The sequence below is a fragment of the Camelus ferus genome, chromosome 12 (genome assembly GCF_009834535.1).
Source record: "Camelus ferus isolate YT-003-E chromosome 12, BCGSAC_Cfer_1.0, whole genome shotgun sequence".
NCBI classification, from domain to species: Eukaryota; Metazoa; Chordata; class Mammalia; order Artiodactyla; family Camelidae; genus Camelus; species Camelus ferus.
This window is the reverse complement of record NC_045707.1, coordinates 57,677,388-57,694,200: the sequence shown is the minus strand read 5'-3', so window position 1 is coordinate 57,694,200 and position 16,813 is coordinate 57,677,388. Positions and strand designations below refer to the sequence as shown.

Below are 16,813 nucleotides of genomic sequence, written 5' to 3'. Positions count from 1 at the left end.
TGTGACCTTTTGTAAGGATGATCATGGCATTGGACCTTTCACCCTCCTTGGGACTCAATATTAATTTCCTTATCCTCGCTCAATAAAAGGAGACATTATACTCCTCTTTATTTCCATGATGATATCTTTCTTCATTACATCAGGTCCATTACTGATATTTCTACATCCCCATGTGATTGGTGTTTAAGTTGAACTTGCAGGAGGTTGATGTGAGGAGACACATATGGCAGAGGCTCAAATCCAAATGAACCAGGATCCTAGCCCTGGCTCTGCCCTTTCTAGGTCTGTGACCTTGGAAAGTCAACTTCTGGAGACTTAGTGCCCTCATTTGTAAAGCAGAACTTATATATCCACCTCATACAGTGAGGAGTAAAGAGATAACAGGTAAAGCCTCTGCTTAGTGTGTTCATTTATGACCCTTTTTCTTGACCTTGGAGTAGGATCAGGACTCTTCCATTCATTATTTGGCTTCTCAAAGTGTGGCCTCTACATCCTGTCTCAAAAATTCTTTAAATTCCTGAAATCTTATTAGAAGTAACTGGTGACCTCATAAGTGTCAGAAAAGTGGTTGTATATTTTTAACTGTCCTCATCTTCCCTGTCTCCTCCAAAATGCATCCCTCTGACTCCCACCTTCCAGCTTTTGACACAACCATTTTCTCCCGAACACTTCCCCCACCTTGATTTACTGTGACTTTGCAAGATGTTGGCCTCGTGTGAAGAAAAATGAAGAAAGTGAAAAGCCAGCTCTTTTACAACATTCTAACTCCTTTATAAAGGTATTCCAGAGACTTATGTTTTCAGCCATCTCATTACACATTCTTTTGATGGCCTCACTGTTTCAACCACTGCATCCTATTTGCGTGACTCTTTTGGCCTGTTTTCCATAATGATTTTTCTCTCTGACACTCTGCATTCTTAATAACAACCATTTCTGGAGAGGTTCTGCCAGGGCTCATCGCATTTAAACTCATTTTCCCCCATAAAACCAAACAAAACAAGAATTTTGGTGGGGGTTAATAGTACTTGGTTCATGATCGGAAAGAGAAGATGAAGTTGGAATGAAGGACAGGCAGAGATCCTGGGACAGTGATGGAGACCTGTAACATCTCCCACAGGACACACAAGAAGAAAGTCTGCTCAGGCAATTAATAGTTTCATTGGTCAAGAACAAGACCTGGAGAGAGGCTGACTTGAAGCCCAGATACCAAATAACAGTCTTAGAATTCCCTAACCCCTTGGACTGGGCACACCACACGGCTCTGATCTGGAGGTCATTGCCTAGGCATTTGGGAGGCGTTGATGGCATTTTTATGTGCTTGATGTCTCTCTTTTTGGATAGCCATTATCCTCTCTTCATGAGGGCTTGAAACTTTGGGGTTACCTCTGACATTGACTAGCTACTGAATGCTAAGTATAATCAGTGTTAACACCAGTTACTTCTGCCTCCAGAGTGTGACCTTCATACTTGTATATTTTATTACTGTGTCCCCACTGCACCTAAGGATTGCATAGTCTCTTGCCTGGACTATTTCTGTTAGCTTACTACTTTAGTTTTCCATTGTGCTATAACCATTTGCCACAAGCTTGAAACAACTCATATTTACTATCTCAGTTTCTGTGGGTCAGGAGTCCCAGTGCAATCAGGGGGCTTACTATACTGTATTCTCATCTGGAGGTTTGACTGGGGAAGAATCCACTTCCATGGTCACTCAGATTTTGAGCAGATTTAATTTCCTTTTGCCTGTAGAACCAAGGGCCCTAGATTCTTGCTGGCCTTTTGGCTAGAGACTACCCTTAGTTCTAGCTCATAGAGATCTCCCACAGTTTCTTGCCACAGGAACTTTCCCACCATGGCCGTTTACTTCATCAAGCCAGCAAGCAGGGTCTATAGAATGCAATGTAATTATGGGGGTGGAGTCCCATCCCTTTGCCTCATTCCATTGGTTAGATGCAAATCATAGTTCCCACCCAGAGGAAGGGGTTTATATGAATGCATGAACAACAGGAGGTAGGGATGATGGGACACCCACATGAGAACCTATCCACTGCAGTTTCTGCACTGTTTTGTATTGGAATAATCCTTCCAGATTTAAGGATATTACTTAAAAATACATTAGAAGATTTAATATCAGAGTTTGAGGACCTTTATTTCAACTTCCAAACATATATGAATCTCATCTGTGACATGCCTAATAAATGATTGGGAATCCAGCCTCTGATAAAATATTTGATCAACTCTGACAATAGCATGTTTACTACCACAAAGGGGCTCCTATTCTATAAGCTTTAAGCCATTCTTTTTTTTTTTTTTTTTTTAGTTTTAATTTAATTTAATTTTTATTGAAGTATAGTTGATTTACAATGTTGTGTTAGTTCCAGGTGTACAGCAAAGTGATTCAGTATGCATACATGTATATCTATTCTTTTTCAGATTCCTTTCCATTATAGGTTATTATAAGATGTTGGATATGATTCCCTGTGCTGTAAAGTAGATCCTTGTTGTTTATCTGCTTTATACATAGTAGTTATACTTGTGGTTCCCAAACTCCTAATTTATCCCTCCTCCCCCCCCCTTCCCCTTTGGTAATCATCGGTTTGTTTTCTGTACCTGTGAAAATGTTCATTTTTATCATTTTTTAGATTCCATGTAAGTGATATTATATGATATTTGTTTTTCTCTGTCTGACTTCACTTAGTATGATAATCTAGGTCCATCCATGTTGCTGAAAATGGTATTTCATTCTTTTTATGGCTGAGTAATATTCCATTATATATATATATATATACCACATTTTCTTGATCTATTTATCTGTCAGCAGACATTTAGGTTGCTTCTTTGTCTTTAAGCCATTCTTCTTTATGGTCTCATGGGCATGCGTTATCAGGTAGCTGTAAACTTCCAGACACTCTGATAGGTCCAGAACATACAGAGATGAATATGAAACTACCCTGATCTTTAACTATTTTGAACTGAAAAATTTGTCCTTTAATGTTTGCCAGTTTGTCCCACCTGTCCTCTCTAGACCCATGCAGTAGATTGTAGTGACTTTGAGTTTGTGCTTTGCAATCAGGAAGATCGGTTCCAAGTCTACTTCTGCTATGACTAGTTTTGTGAGCTTGAACAGATGGCTGTAAAATGGAGGTAATAATATCTGTTCTTTGGGCTATAATGAAGTGATATCACATGGGTACAAGTATTTAGCACCGTATGTGACACATAGTAGCTTTAAATGTTAGTCTCTGCACTAGTAATAACACTACACAATGATTTAACTTTTTAATCATTTGAAGATAATGGTCTTGGTTTCCCTAAGGCTTAACATCCTCAGTTTCTCATCAGTCATGGTTTCCAGGTCCTTCATATTACTGATTACTCTCCTGTGTATATTTCCCAATTTGTCAATGAGCATCTTTCTCTGCTGAACACAATATTCCATACATAATTTGACTAGAGCCAAATTGAGCAGAGCTATTTTTCCTTTGGTGTAAATTTTCCACTTTTATCATTGCAAATAATAAAATTAATTTCTTTGGGAAACTCATTTCACAGAGATGAAAATTTGAAAAACTCTAAAGTCAGCTCTCTATGGACTTCTCTCCAGTTGAATTTCACATTCAGATCTCATCCTGTACTTGGTCTTCTAATCAAACACTAAGGCATTTTCTCCCAAAAGACTCCATCTTGCTACATAGTGTTACAAATTTCTAAGATTGGTACAGATACATCTTTTTATCCAACATGTTTTTCAAGTGTGTCGATGTTTGTCAGTGGTGAACATGAGAAGAAAACCAGCTAAATGCTTGGTCAATTGCATCAGAATGAGGCCGAGATCAGGACTTGATAGTAATCAAGGAGTACTTGAGACAAGTTTACTTTATTGAGCATTAGCAACATAAACAGAATCAAGCCTTAAGGATTTGTTACCCAGATAATGTGTAGAATGATACAGTATCCATTAGAACCTTTCTAAATATATTCTAATTGCAAGCTTCTTTTTACCACTACTAGATAATAGCACAAGTCACATTATAGTTTATAATAAAATATAGAAGCATTTTGTAAGAATAAGTCACATTTTTCATTAATTCAGTTGAGTAGACTTCCAGTAAGTGGAAATTGATAGATATAATAGAGGTTTTTATGCAAAATAAAATCACATTAGCTATAAGGAAGACTGTTACATGTAGAATCAGGTTGGTTTATTCAGGTGTATTAGGAACTTAACTCTGAAGACTGATAATTATTTCACATAAATTCCAAAGATTCCTGGGTAGCATTTGGGAGTCCTTTCATGTTGATAAATTGTGCCTTTCCCTAACTCAGTTATTCTCAACCAGGGCCAGTTTTGCTCCCTAGGAGACATTTGGCAATCTCTGGAGACATTTTTCATTGTCACTTCTGGGAAGATGCTTCTAGTAGGCGGAACCAGGGATGCTACTAAACTTCCTACAATGCCCTAGACAATTCCTCATAACACAAAATTATCTAACACAGGATGTCAGTGGTGCTGAGGCTGAGGACACTGGACTCAGAGTCCAAAAGTTTGGGGAGTTGTGACAGGCCCTTTTCCCTTCTCTTTCCCTCATTTCCTCACATGCTTCTCTCAGTCCCTTCCCATTACTCTCTTAAGTTCTGATTCTTTACCATGATTTTTGCTCTAAAGTTATTTTTTTAATCTTTTGAAATATTTAATACCTAATACTTTAAAAAAAAAAAAGAGGCAAAATGTGGTAACTATTCACAACATAGTACACTTGGTGATAATAACACTCTGGGGTTCTATAAAACCAGTGTTCAAGCCACTTGTAGTTAGGGAGGGTCATTCCAGTGAATTTGGGAGAAATTCAGATAGTCAGAATTATTCAGGTCAACTCTTAGGCTGAAATAGCGGTTTGTCAACAGAGATGCTTGACTTAGTTAATTGATGGGATACTATGGTTTAACTCTCAATAATTTATCCGAGATGAGTATAAAATACTGAGAGATTTAATGCAAAGTCACAGTTCAGGGGGAATTTCTCTGTACTACCCTGTTTTACCTTCTACAGTTCTTTGTACACAGTACATTCTCAAAGGGTGACTGATTGATAGTGGAAACAGCTGTGTGGTCAAGGCACAAACTATTGACTGGAATACCAGAGCATCTCTGAATTATGTGTTTGTGATTCATGTCTTCTCTGATTTCTCTGTGGAGGCAGAGCTGAAGTATGCCTTGGCAGACAGAAGATCTTTAGTTTGTCCCATATAAAGTTCCCTATCCAGAGGGCTTCGCCACAATATTTTATGATAAAGGTATTTTATAGGTATATCTCTGCTTTGTATCACAATGCTTTTCTGGCTAATGATATAACAAGATTTAGAAAATTTTATTTTATAAGTATCATTTGGAGAACTGGAGATTAATGTGTATCTTTTCTTCATTCTTTTATTTTCTCAGAAAAGTTAACATTTAAATGGCCTGTATTTGTGGCTAGTTGAATAAGTTAAACTGTCTTAAAATTTCTTGCCTTCCCAAGATTTTTCCTGAGCATCTACTATTTTTAAAAAATACTAATACTTTGTCAGTAAGGAATTAAAAACTTGTTTCTAGCTCTAGGAGTAAACACAACCCAAAAACATGTCAGATAATTAAAAGATGTACCAAAGTCTATAAATGAATAAAACCTGTATTATGAGTTATAAGTTTTGAGGGCACAAGAGGCTGAAATTGAGAAGGAATAGAATTTTTTTTTTTTTAAGGGTTCAGAGGTGAGTTTTGAAGCACTTGAAAAGGAAGTGACAAAAAGAGTAGTTCTTGCAACATTTTCTTTTTTCAAAACTCTTTATTTTTGGAAAAGTCTGAACAGATATAAAAGGAGAAAAAGAGTATCATGAGCCCATGTTAACCCATGACCTGGATACAATAATTATCAACATGCTGCTTTTCTTGCCTTCGCTGTCTGTCGCTGCTGCTGCAGACATATTTTAAAATAAATTCCAGACTTCATGTCATTTTGCTCTTACATGCCTAAGAATGGGTCCCCCAAAACATGGACATTTTAATTGATTCCATAATTCCATTACCACAATTGACAAAACTACTAATCTTGTCTTGGTATCAGCCCATACTCACGTTTCCCTGGGTATCTTCAGAGCCTACACTGGTAGGTATGTTCTACTTAGAATCAAGTCCACACATTGCATTTGGTTGTTAAGCCTGTTAAGGCAACATTTTCTTTGATTAATCTTTAGCCTTATCTTCAAGGTTGATGATCTACACAAAATATCTAATATTATTTGGCCAAAACACCCTTTTCTCATTCTGTTGTGTGGAAAAGAAGGAAGAGAGTTTTCTTATTGTCCCAATATAAAACTCTACTGTATATATCTGTAATCTTCTCCTGATGTTTTTAATAATTCTTTTTTAATTAAATTTAAAATTTTTATTTATCTTTAATTTTTTAAGATTTTTATTTAATTTTTAAAAAAATTTTCTGATGTTTTTGATTTCACTTTAGTATCTGCTACTTTGGTGAACGTCACATGTATAAAACACATTTTGGCATCTAGGAACAATCAGTTACTTAAAATATTGCTTAGGTTCAGAGCCTTGGATAGGTCTGCCGTGAACCCTGTTTGAAAACAATTGCCATGCAGTTTTGATCATGTCTGTAACGTCACTCAGTTAAACTGTTATTACTGACATGTACCCAGTAGGCACTCAGGCTGCTCACTCCTGGTGTGCAAATAAGGACACGTAGATAATGAAGCAAAACACATTTTAATAAGGCAGTATGCCTAGAACACTTACTTTTGAGGGGTGAGCAGTTAAAATATTTTAGCCGTGAAACCTTTGCATGAGGATGTGTAATGTTACCATAAGGAAACTAACTCAGGTCAGAAACAAATGTCTGCTTCTTCCCACAATATGGTATTGGACTCTTAAGATATGGAAGTGATCACAGTGTGTTACAATGATGCAGGATTTTTAGTAGCTTTAGAATGAAATCTTAGAATGTAAAGGCAACAGTAGTCATGGAAATAATATTATTTTTTAAAAACGTGATTTCAAAATTACTGATTTTTGGAATTAGTGCTTGAGTGAAGCCATTATTAAGCATAAGTGTCGCAAGCAGTCTTTGTAAATATCTGTTTTTAATTACAGTATATAAGTGACCCCCTGGCTCCAGAAGCTGTGAATATAGCAGAGTCAATGGCAGGATTATTTGAAGGTTCAGCAGAGATGTCTTCTGACCTGCACTTGCTTGCTTCGGTTATGTACAACAGTCACCCACATAGTAACTTCCCAGCGAGGAGTAGAGCTGATGACCAGCCTTCAACAGTTGGTAGGTGCATTTTTCTTTTTTTTCTGTGAAGCTTATTTAAACTACTAGTACTAGCCGGCACAGATATGAACCTTAGCTGGGAGTTCAACCCAGTTATTAATGGTCCATGAGATGGAGCCAGATTTTTTTTTTTCTTCTGTAACTGTTGGATAACCTCATGCAGCAAATGGAAATGCCACACAGGCAGGAGCTGGCCCCTCCTAACCCATCTGACCTTCCTCGGAGGAAAAGTAGCACCCTAGAGTCTGGCCAAGCTGCATAGACAATCAGTTGTTACAGTTGCCAAAGCAGGTGTGATGGGGAGGGATTAACATATCTTCAAATCATTTACAGGCCTCACACTCTCTGCAGCTTTTGACTAATAGGTTTTCAAATGTCACTGAAGGCAAATAGGTCAGAAAGTTACAACTCTAGCGCATGGGGTGATAAACAGGTGTAGGCGACCCCGACGACGTGGTGATGTCATTAGTGTGTGCACTTGCTCCTCAGGGTCAGTGGATCTTACAGTTTCTAAAAGGACAGTGTCATATATAGAAAATTTAAAAAGACTCGGTTAGAAGACACACATCTAAATGATCTCTCTGGTTCTTCTAAAAGGCTAAGTGAGAAGAATTTTTTTGTTGTTGCTTTTTCTCCGATTTGATATTTGTCCCATTCCAAATTAAAAGTAAGTGACATTATTTTCTTGATGGTAGAATTAGTCAGAAGTATCACATTACATTCAATATATGCTTATTTCATTTACTGGTCTGTTTTTCCTGTGCAAAGAAGACTGGGGCAACACTAAAACTTAAGAGGCCCATGATTTCTGATACAGATGTTTTCTTAAATACTTAGTTTGGTCTAAATGCTAATCAACATTGTTGGAAGCACAAGTTCTAAGTAAGTGGAAAAAAAAAAAACCCAACATTTTTTTGAAATCCTTATCTAGATACATTTATGTGACAGTTACATAAGCATGCTTGCCTTAAATCATTAACGGGTTTAGCAAATGTATGGTGAATTTTGAGTTCACATAAAGTCTTATTTCTGTGATTTTCATAGTATAACCCAACATTGACTTAAAATATTTCAATTTCATTTTTTGCCTAATTGTCTTTTCAGAAAAAAATTCCTAGCCCGTCTTTTGTAGAAAGTGATGTTTTCTCAAAACACTCACTTCATGTCTAGGATAGTTAATAACAACTAACAAAACTATATTATGAGCACAAAATGTTTATAGATACTGTTGGGATATATTCAGCATGTCTGTTATTAATTCTGTATCTACCTTTTATATAAAGGATTACATGGAGACATTGGGAAATCTGGTTTAAGATTTTACTCTGTGGGTAAAAATAATTTTGATCATGAAGCCAAACATCTATTTTTTTTAAAAACTAATTTCAAACAGGAACTGCAAGGAATCAGTACATCATGGACGTTGCGGCCGAACAGCTGTCTTACGTTATCAGGAGGCTTGTCCCTTTCACTGAACACATGATTAGTGTATCTGCTTTCACCATCATGGGAGAAGGACCACCAACGGTTCTCCATGTTAGGACACATGAGCAAGGTAAGAGTGTATTTCATTCGAAACAATTACCAAATATTTATTGCTCTTGACCTTTGTAATCCTTTTTCTTTTCATTCATATTAATTGCTCATTCTTCTTCTCAAGTGCCAAGCTCCATTCAAGTTATAAACTATAAAAATATTAGCTCTTCATCTATTTTGTTATATTGGGATCCTCCAGAATATCCCAATGGAAAAATAACTCATTATACAATTTATGCAGTGGAACTGGATACAAACAGAGCATTCCAGATGACTACTTTAGACAACAGCTTTCTCATAACAGGTAGAACAAAGTTTTGTTTCATTCTGTTTTAACATTCTTCTTCTGATGGAAAATATACATCTCTCTTTGCCTTAAACACTGCAGGATACATGTTGCATCATTCAGATTTTGTCGTGCTATGCTCCCATAGATGTCTTGAAAAATACTTGCAGAAATAACTTGATTAAATGTGTTTTTCTTTAACTGTATTTATCTGCTAAGAAATAAAATCATCAGACCACAAATATCTTAGGAATATATAGCTCAGGGAATTTTGTGCCTGGTACATCGAAATAACTCAGGAATGAAGGTTTGATTGATTGTATGTGACAATCAGCTAAAGTAGTTGAGCTGATGTGGTGTTTGTGCCAAATCAACTACATTCCTCCCAGTGTGCCAAAAATTATGTTTTCACCCTCAGATTGTTGCCTTTATATTTTAGGAAAGAACTAAAACATCATCAACAGGCAAAGGCTCTCATCCCAAGGAAGCTGGGGAGATTGGGGTTATAAGGAGGCTGATGTGGAGAACCAGTCTCCCCAAGAAGTCATTTTCACTAGTCCTATGTTAGCTGGCACTGATCCAGGAGTGCTATTTTAAGGACTTTAAACAAATCGCCTGTTGTCCTTATAGGGTTAAAGAAATACACGAAATATAAAATGAGAGTGGCTGCCTCAACCAATGTTGGAGAAAGTTCTTTGTCTGAAGAAAATGACATCTTTGTGAGGACTCCAGAAGACGGTAAGAACGTTGGATGCAATTTTAATATCAAGAAGCAAGTGGTTTTGTATGCTTACTGCCATCGACCTCATGCTGCCATTCGTGTCTCAAGCAGTCAGCACGAGAAAATACATACGTTTAAAATTGTGCTTCCTTCTTCCAGAACCAGAATCATCCCCTCAAGATGTTGAAGTTACTGATGTTACTGCTAGTGAAATAAGTTTGAAGTGGTTACCACCTGAGAAACCCAATGGGGTTATTGTTGCCTATGAAGTACTCTGTAAAAATCTGGATACCTTATTTATGAAGAACACTTCAACCACAGATGTAATTTTAAGGGGCTTAAAACCTTACACCCTCTATAACATTTCCGTAAGATCGTATACCAGGGTTGGTCACGGCAATCGGTTGTCTTCTTTACTCTCTGTAAGGACTTCTGAGACTGGTAAGTTTTTGTTTATTTGTTTAATATATATTAATGAAATGTACACAGCAGACATTTGTCACCTTGTTTGTATTTTACATAATCTAGAATCTCTCATTATTCTGTTTCGTATAATCCAGGAATTTCTATGCTTTTCCTGGTAACGTGGGAAAAGACTTGCTGTGGAAATTTTTACAGTCTGATTTATCTATAAGGAAACTCTAAAATAAACCAGTGTCTTTACTTTGTTTTTCTGTTGATTCATCATTAGTGTAAAGAAATGCAACAGATTTTTGAACGTTAATTTTGTAACCTGCTACCTTGCTGAATTCTTAAATCAGCTCTAGCAGTTTTTGTGTGGACCTTTTGGGGTTTTCTATATATAGTAACATGTCGTCGGCATATAGTGACACTTTTACCTCTTCTTTTCCAATTCGGATCCCTTTTATTTCTTTCTCTTGCCTGACTGCTGTGGCTAGGACTTCCAGAACTATGTTGAATAGGAGTGGTGATAGTGGGCATCCTTGTCTTGTCCCAGATTTTAGTGGGAAGCTTTTGAGTTTTTCACCGTTGAGTACCATGCTGGCTGTAGGTTTGTCATATATAGCTTTTATTATGTTGAGATATGTTCCCTCTATACCCACTTTGGTGAGAGTTTTTATCATTAATGGGTGTTGAATTTTATCAAATGCTTTTTCTGCATCGATTGAGATGATCATGTGGTTTTTGTCCTTTCTCTTGTTGATGTGATGTATTACATTGATTGATTTGCGTATGTTGAACCACCCTTGTGTCTCTGGGATGAACCCCACTTGGTCATGATGTATAATCTTTTTTATGTGTTGTTGGATTCTATTTGCTAATATTTTGGTGAGGATTTTGGCATCTATGTTCATCAGTGATACTGGCCTATAATTCTTTTTTTGTAGTGTCTTTGCCTGGTTTTGGTATCAGAGTGACGGTGGCTTCATAGAATGAGTTTGGGAGTATTCCCTCCTTTTCAATCGTCTGGAAGAGTTTGAGAAGGACTGGTATGAGTTCTTCTTTGTATGTTTGGTAGAATTCCCCGGTGAAGCCATCCGGTCCTGGACTTTTATTTGTAGGGAGGTTTTTAATTGCTATTTCTATTTCCTTTCTAGTGATCAGTTAGTTCAAGTGTTCAGATTCTTCTTGATTCAGTCTTGGCGGACAGTATGTTATTTTTTCAAATGAAATACCTTGAGAAATCAAAGGTCCTTTCAGTGTACTTCTAAATTTGGGGTTGGATAACTACTTCCTTTCAAAATAGGTAAAAGCAGGGACATACTCATAAGAACAGATTCCTATAGTATGTATGATCCATATACATTCTCTATACATCCATATACATCTATCTATATAGATGTATCTGCATTTATACAAATACATGTACAGACAGACGTGTAGATGTGTTCAGATATGTATCTATAGATGTATGTAGGCTATGTATGCAAATTCTATACATATGTGTACATACGAGGGTGTGTACATACACACACACACACACACACATACACACACATTCCTGAGGTGTGTTTATAGATAGAGGTGCAGAGTCGGAGCACAGAAAGAGCATGCCTGGGGGAGCCGTATAGAGGAGGCAACATTTGACCTGAATATTATGGAGTCGGTGGAATGGACGTTGTAGAGGTTGTTGGGTGGGCAGGGGATATATCTCATATAAAATAAACAATGCAAGCAAGGAATTAGTGTGTTACAGTGATGCAGGAGCAAAGCGAGACATTTGCCTGATGATCTTAGTGAGTTGTTTATATTATGCTTATAATCATGCATTGGAGCATCACTTTTGGGCCAACTCTACAGTATATGCCTAGAATTAAAAAGTAAATGCAAAGTTACTGTTTTATCCATACATTAAAAAAATAAATATTTATTGACTAGCTACTGGCTGAAGCACATTGAGTTGCTATTCCTATATGTCATAGTTGGCCAAATATGAGCAATTTCTTATAGTTCATCCAGATGCTATATGTGAGGCCCTGTCCCTGACCATGAGGATTTAGGAATCTAATACAGTAGGTTACCTTTAAGCAAAAGTATCCTCTTGAGATTGGTCACAGAAATTAATAAAATGAGATCACATGAGAGTGACCATAGCAAATGGCAATAGTTGTAATTGCAGGAATAAGACAGTAATGAAAAGAGCATTTTTTTGTCATCCTGAGTTATCAATTAAAGTATAATTTAATTGATATTATATATATTGGCATGCTTCATTGATTTTGTAAATATTGTACTGGAAATAAGTATTTTTGAGAAAAACATCTACCCTAACGAGTTTTATTTTACACTGTGTCAGGGAAAGAAACAAGCATATTCTAAGTCCCTGCAGCATACCATGGGCTCTGCTATTGGCTTTCACAAAAATTGCCTTTTAAATTTTAGAATAAAGAAATTATCTTCATTACTAATGAGGTCTGAGAAATTCATCCTTTCAACAGTCAACAAATAATTTACAGCATAGCAATCCTTGCGGGGCTTTATTAGCCCCGTATTATTATTTATTATTTTTACTGTAAAAGATGATGAATTTCCACCCTCCTAAAATTGATATTAATCACTGGATGTTTAATTGCTGAAGGTCACCCAGCTGGTAAGTGATGAAGCTGGAATTGGAACCCAAATCCATCTGACCATAACACCCATTACCTTTCACAATACATGCCCTTTCGGAAGCCATCAATGAAGCTAGTAAAATAGATCTAGGATCTTTCTGTTCATTGTTGCAGTGATATTTTGCAGTTACGGCTTGGCAAGGTATGAGGAAGGAAAGTAAGAACTTTCAAACAGCCTGTTGTGCCGTTAAACAGTCACCATATTCATGAGTGCTTATTAAATACTACACTTCGTAAATGGTCTCAGCATCAAGAACACCTTAATTTAATGATTATTTTTAAAACAATCTTTTTTTTTTTTTGCTAATTATTACATGCAATCTTTTCCTTAGTCTTGAAAAAATAAATTTAATTTTCATTTTCTTATTTGTTGTATGACCTTAATTCTAAGGCAAGGATAATATATATATGCATGTATATATATAATACATGTATACATACAAATATGAGACTTTAACATGAAGTCTAATTCAAAAGGAGAATTTTAGTTTTGGAAGGGGTCTTAGAAGATGCACAGAACCTTTTATTTTACATAATATGAGGAAACTTAGGAATATTTGAGTAAAATGATTCAAAAATCATAGTAGGTGAGAAATAATGTTGAGACTTGAAGGTAAACCTGTCCCTCCCATCTCAGGGCTCCTGATGTAGCAAGAAAAATAAGAAGAAAGAGAAACAACTTATTCTAGGGCTCACTAGCCCACCCATGTGGGTGGGTATAACTGGGTCATTTTGACGTTAGATTCTTCAGAAGCAAAAGAGGCCTAACAACAGGGCATAGGGTTCAACATCCAAATGCCTAATTTCCAGCTCTCTGTCCTAAGTTTGTGTACTCTTGAGATCTGTGAATCCTCTGTCTGGATAGACATAGTGGGCAATGAAATCTACATTAGTGACTTTTCCTAGGTCATGTTTGCTACTATTGAGCCACCAATTTTAGTTATTTTTGCAAAAAAAAAAAAGGAAGCTAGAATTTTAAGTAGAGTCTCAAGGTGTCATTTGAAGCAGAGTGTGCTCAGAAGCAACTATCTGTTCCCGGGGCTCAATATTCTTATTAAATACAATAAGTACATCCTCTACTCTTACTGTAAAAAGCAAGATCCTACTTTTTAATAATATTTCATGAGAAATTGAGAGATACACTTACTCCATGAGTTAATGCTGCTAATTAACTAATAGTATATTATTTGTTCAAGTGTTTTATCTTGATTGAGGAATTACAGTTTACTAATGCTTGGAAGTAAAATACTCTTGTGTTCAAGCAGGAAAAATCAATACAAGATTGGTTTCCTGTATGTGTGTGTGTGTGAATTGAATGTCTGTGTCTGTGTGTGTTTGTGTGTTTTAAGTACAGAATGTTCATTTGACAAACTTGAGATTAGTTTATATTTTCTCATACTTAGGACACAATAACCACATAAAGAACTTTAAGTTCCCATACAAATTACCCTTTGACAATCTATATTTGTGTATTTTCTTTCCTAAGATACAGTTTTCTTTACAGCAAGCCTTTAACCAAATGCCTGAATAAGTCTGATTTGGGGTAACAATCACTAGTGGATAGTAACTTAGATATTGATCAAAACTTTGTGCAGGACTGTATACATTTATTCATATTAATAGATGGCATTTCTTACTTTCTCTATATAAACTATTTAAACTATGTGTGCCAAACAACAATCTTTTGGCATATTCAAGGTAACTTTCTGCTTTCTATTTTAGGGTCATCATGAACTGAATTATTTCTTATTTTTAGTTTTTAATGAATCCACTTTATTCCAACTGATTATAAGGATTACTTTTTATTCATGAGTTTTCTATTTTACACAGTGCTTCCACAATTGGAAACACCATGCTGTTTCAGAAAACTCTAAGTGCGTCATTACTCTGCAAAATCACTAAGTCATTAAATGTGTCTTGCTGTACTTTCCCTGAAGATCCAACGCTGGTTATCCCCTAAGGATAAATGAATAAAAATGTCAAGGATATCAGCCTGGGGTCAGGGATGCATATTTATATCCTTACTACTAGTGGTAGGCAGGCAACTCCAGAGGGATGACTTAGCAAATTCCAAGCAGCATTTTTCAAAATCAGAAGTTACACTGAGTTATTAAATTCAAGCATAGCATCGTCGCCAATCCCTTTTCCTCCCTGCAGTTAAAGAGCTGTTCAATACAGTCTTACTGATTTTCCTTTGCTATAAATTTCTCTCTTGCTTTAAATATATGCTGTATCATTTGTGTGTATTTCTTGATTCACTGAACAGATTTTTTATGGACTCCATATAACGTGCCACCACTGAACTAGGCACTGTAGTTAGAGCAGTAAATAAGACAAAATTTCTACCTTCCTAGAACTCAGCATTCTAGAAGGGTCACAGAAAATAAATCAGTAGGCAAATAATATAGATGATTTTTAGTACTGGTAAGTTCCTTGAAGAAAAAAATATCAGGGAAAAGACAAGAGAGAGTTATAGAATAGTGAGCAGGCCATTTGAGATAGAAGACTGAGAAAGGCGTATCTGAGGAGGTTATATTTGCCTAGAGATACTATTAGTGTATGAGATTTAATTAGATGAGGCTAAGGAAGAAAAGTGTTCCGGAAGGAGGCATAGCCATTACCAAGTTTCTGAGGTAGGGAGGCACTTTATGTGTTTGAGGAAGGACAGAACATTTCAGTCATGGGAACACTATGAGTTATGGGGATAGAATTAGCAGATGAGCAGGGAGAGAGATAGGCAGAGGTGGACCAGGCAGATTCTTGGGTGCCATACTAAGAAGTTTGGTGTTTAATTTTTATGTGAAGCTATTGGAGAATTATGAGACAAGAACATGATATGATTTGCAATTTTAGAAGATTGCTGCTGAATATATTGGATGTGAGAATAAAGAGAAAAAAACCAAGAGTATCTTTAAGGTTTTTGGTCTGAGTGTCTTGGTGAAGGAGGTACCATTTGCTGAGATGAAGTATTGGGAAGAGAGCAGTTTGGAGGAAATTCAGAAGTTCTATTTTCAATGTATTTGAAATATCCAAGTGCCTGCTATGAAGGCAATTGGACTCATAAGTTTAAAACTCAGGGGAAGGATCCAGGATTCAATATACAATTTGGAGGCATCTTCATGTCTCTGGTACTCAAAGTTAAGGGATGAGATAAAGTCACATCAGGATGAGTAAAGATAGAGGTGAAGGAAGCATACGACTGTGTCCTCAGGCAGAATGATCTGTCAAATTTGGGAAATCTAAGAGGAACCAGTTAAAGACTAAGCAGGAGCTGCCAATGAAGTAGGAGGAAAATCAGGAGAAGATCATGTCTTGGAAGTCAAATGAATAAATAATTTAAAGTAGAAGCTATTTATTCACTATGTCAAATGCTGCCGAGAGTGAAGTAAGATGAGGGCATGCAACTGATGAGTGGTTTGGCAAGATGGGATCACTGACACCTCCATGACAGTAGGTTTCATGGTTAAAAATGGGAGGAAAATGCCACACTGAAGTGGGGCTAAGACAGCATGATGGGTAAGAAAGTGGTGAAAATGAGTACAGGCAAATTTTGAGGGATGTTATTATAGAGCTGAGGAAAGAATGGAGCAATAGCTGATGTGTGTCCACATGTATGCAGTGCATACAGTGATAGAAATAATGCAATGAAGAGAGAAAAACAAATTACAACAGAGGAAGGAACTTCAGGTTGAAATTCTGACTCCGTGGATTCAGTGGACTCCAGCGCAGAGGTAGAGGACTAGGTTTCAGACGAGTAAGAAGAGAAGGCAGTTAAAGTAAGATGGGCGGTAGGAAGGTATGTGGTCCTCTTCTGAGTGCTTTTATTTTCTCAGTGAGATGAGAAGCGAGTTTATCAGCTTTGAATGAGG

The 16,813-nt window shown here is 36.5% G+C and overlaps 1 protein-coding gene across 1 annotated transcript in view; it reads left to right on the top strand.

Moving 5' to 3' along the window:
• Positions 1 to 16,813, top strand: part of PTPRQ (protein tyrosine phosphatase receptor type Q) — a 179,051-nt gene that overhangs the window by 22,263 nt on the left and 139,975 nt on the right. The window contains exons 10-14 of the mRNA XM_032493701.1: positions 7,147 to 7,327; positions 8,721 to 8,882; positions 8,988 to 9,167; positions 9,780 to 9,887; positions 10,030 to 10,311. Coding sequence (XP_032349592.1) covers positions 7,147 to 7,327; positions 8,721 to 8,882; positions 8,988 to 9,167; positions 9,780 to 9,887; positions 10,030 to 10,311 — 913 coding nt within the window. The remainder of the gene's footprint in view (positions 1 to 7,146; positions 7,328 to 8,720; positions 8,883 to 8,987; positions 9,168 to 9,779; positions 9,888 to 10,029; positions 10,312 to 16,813) is intronic.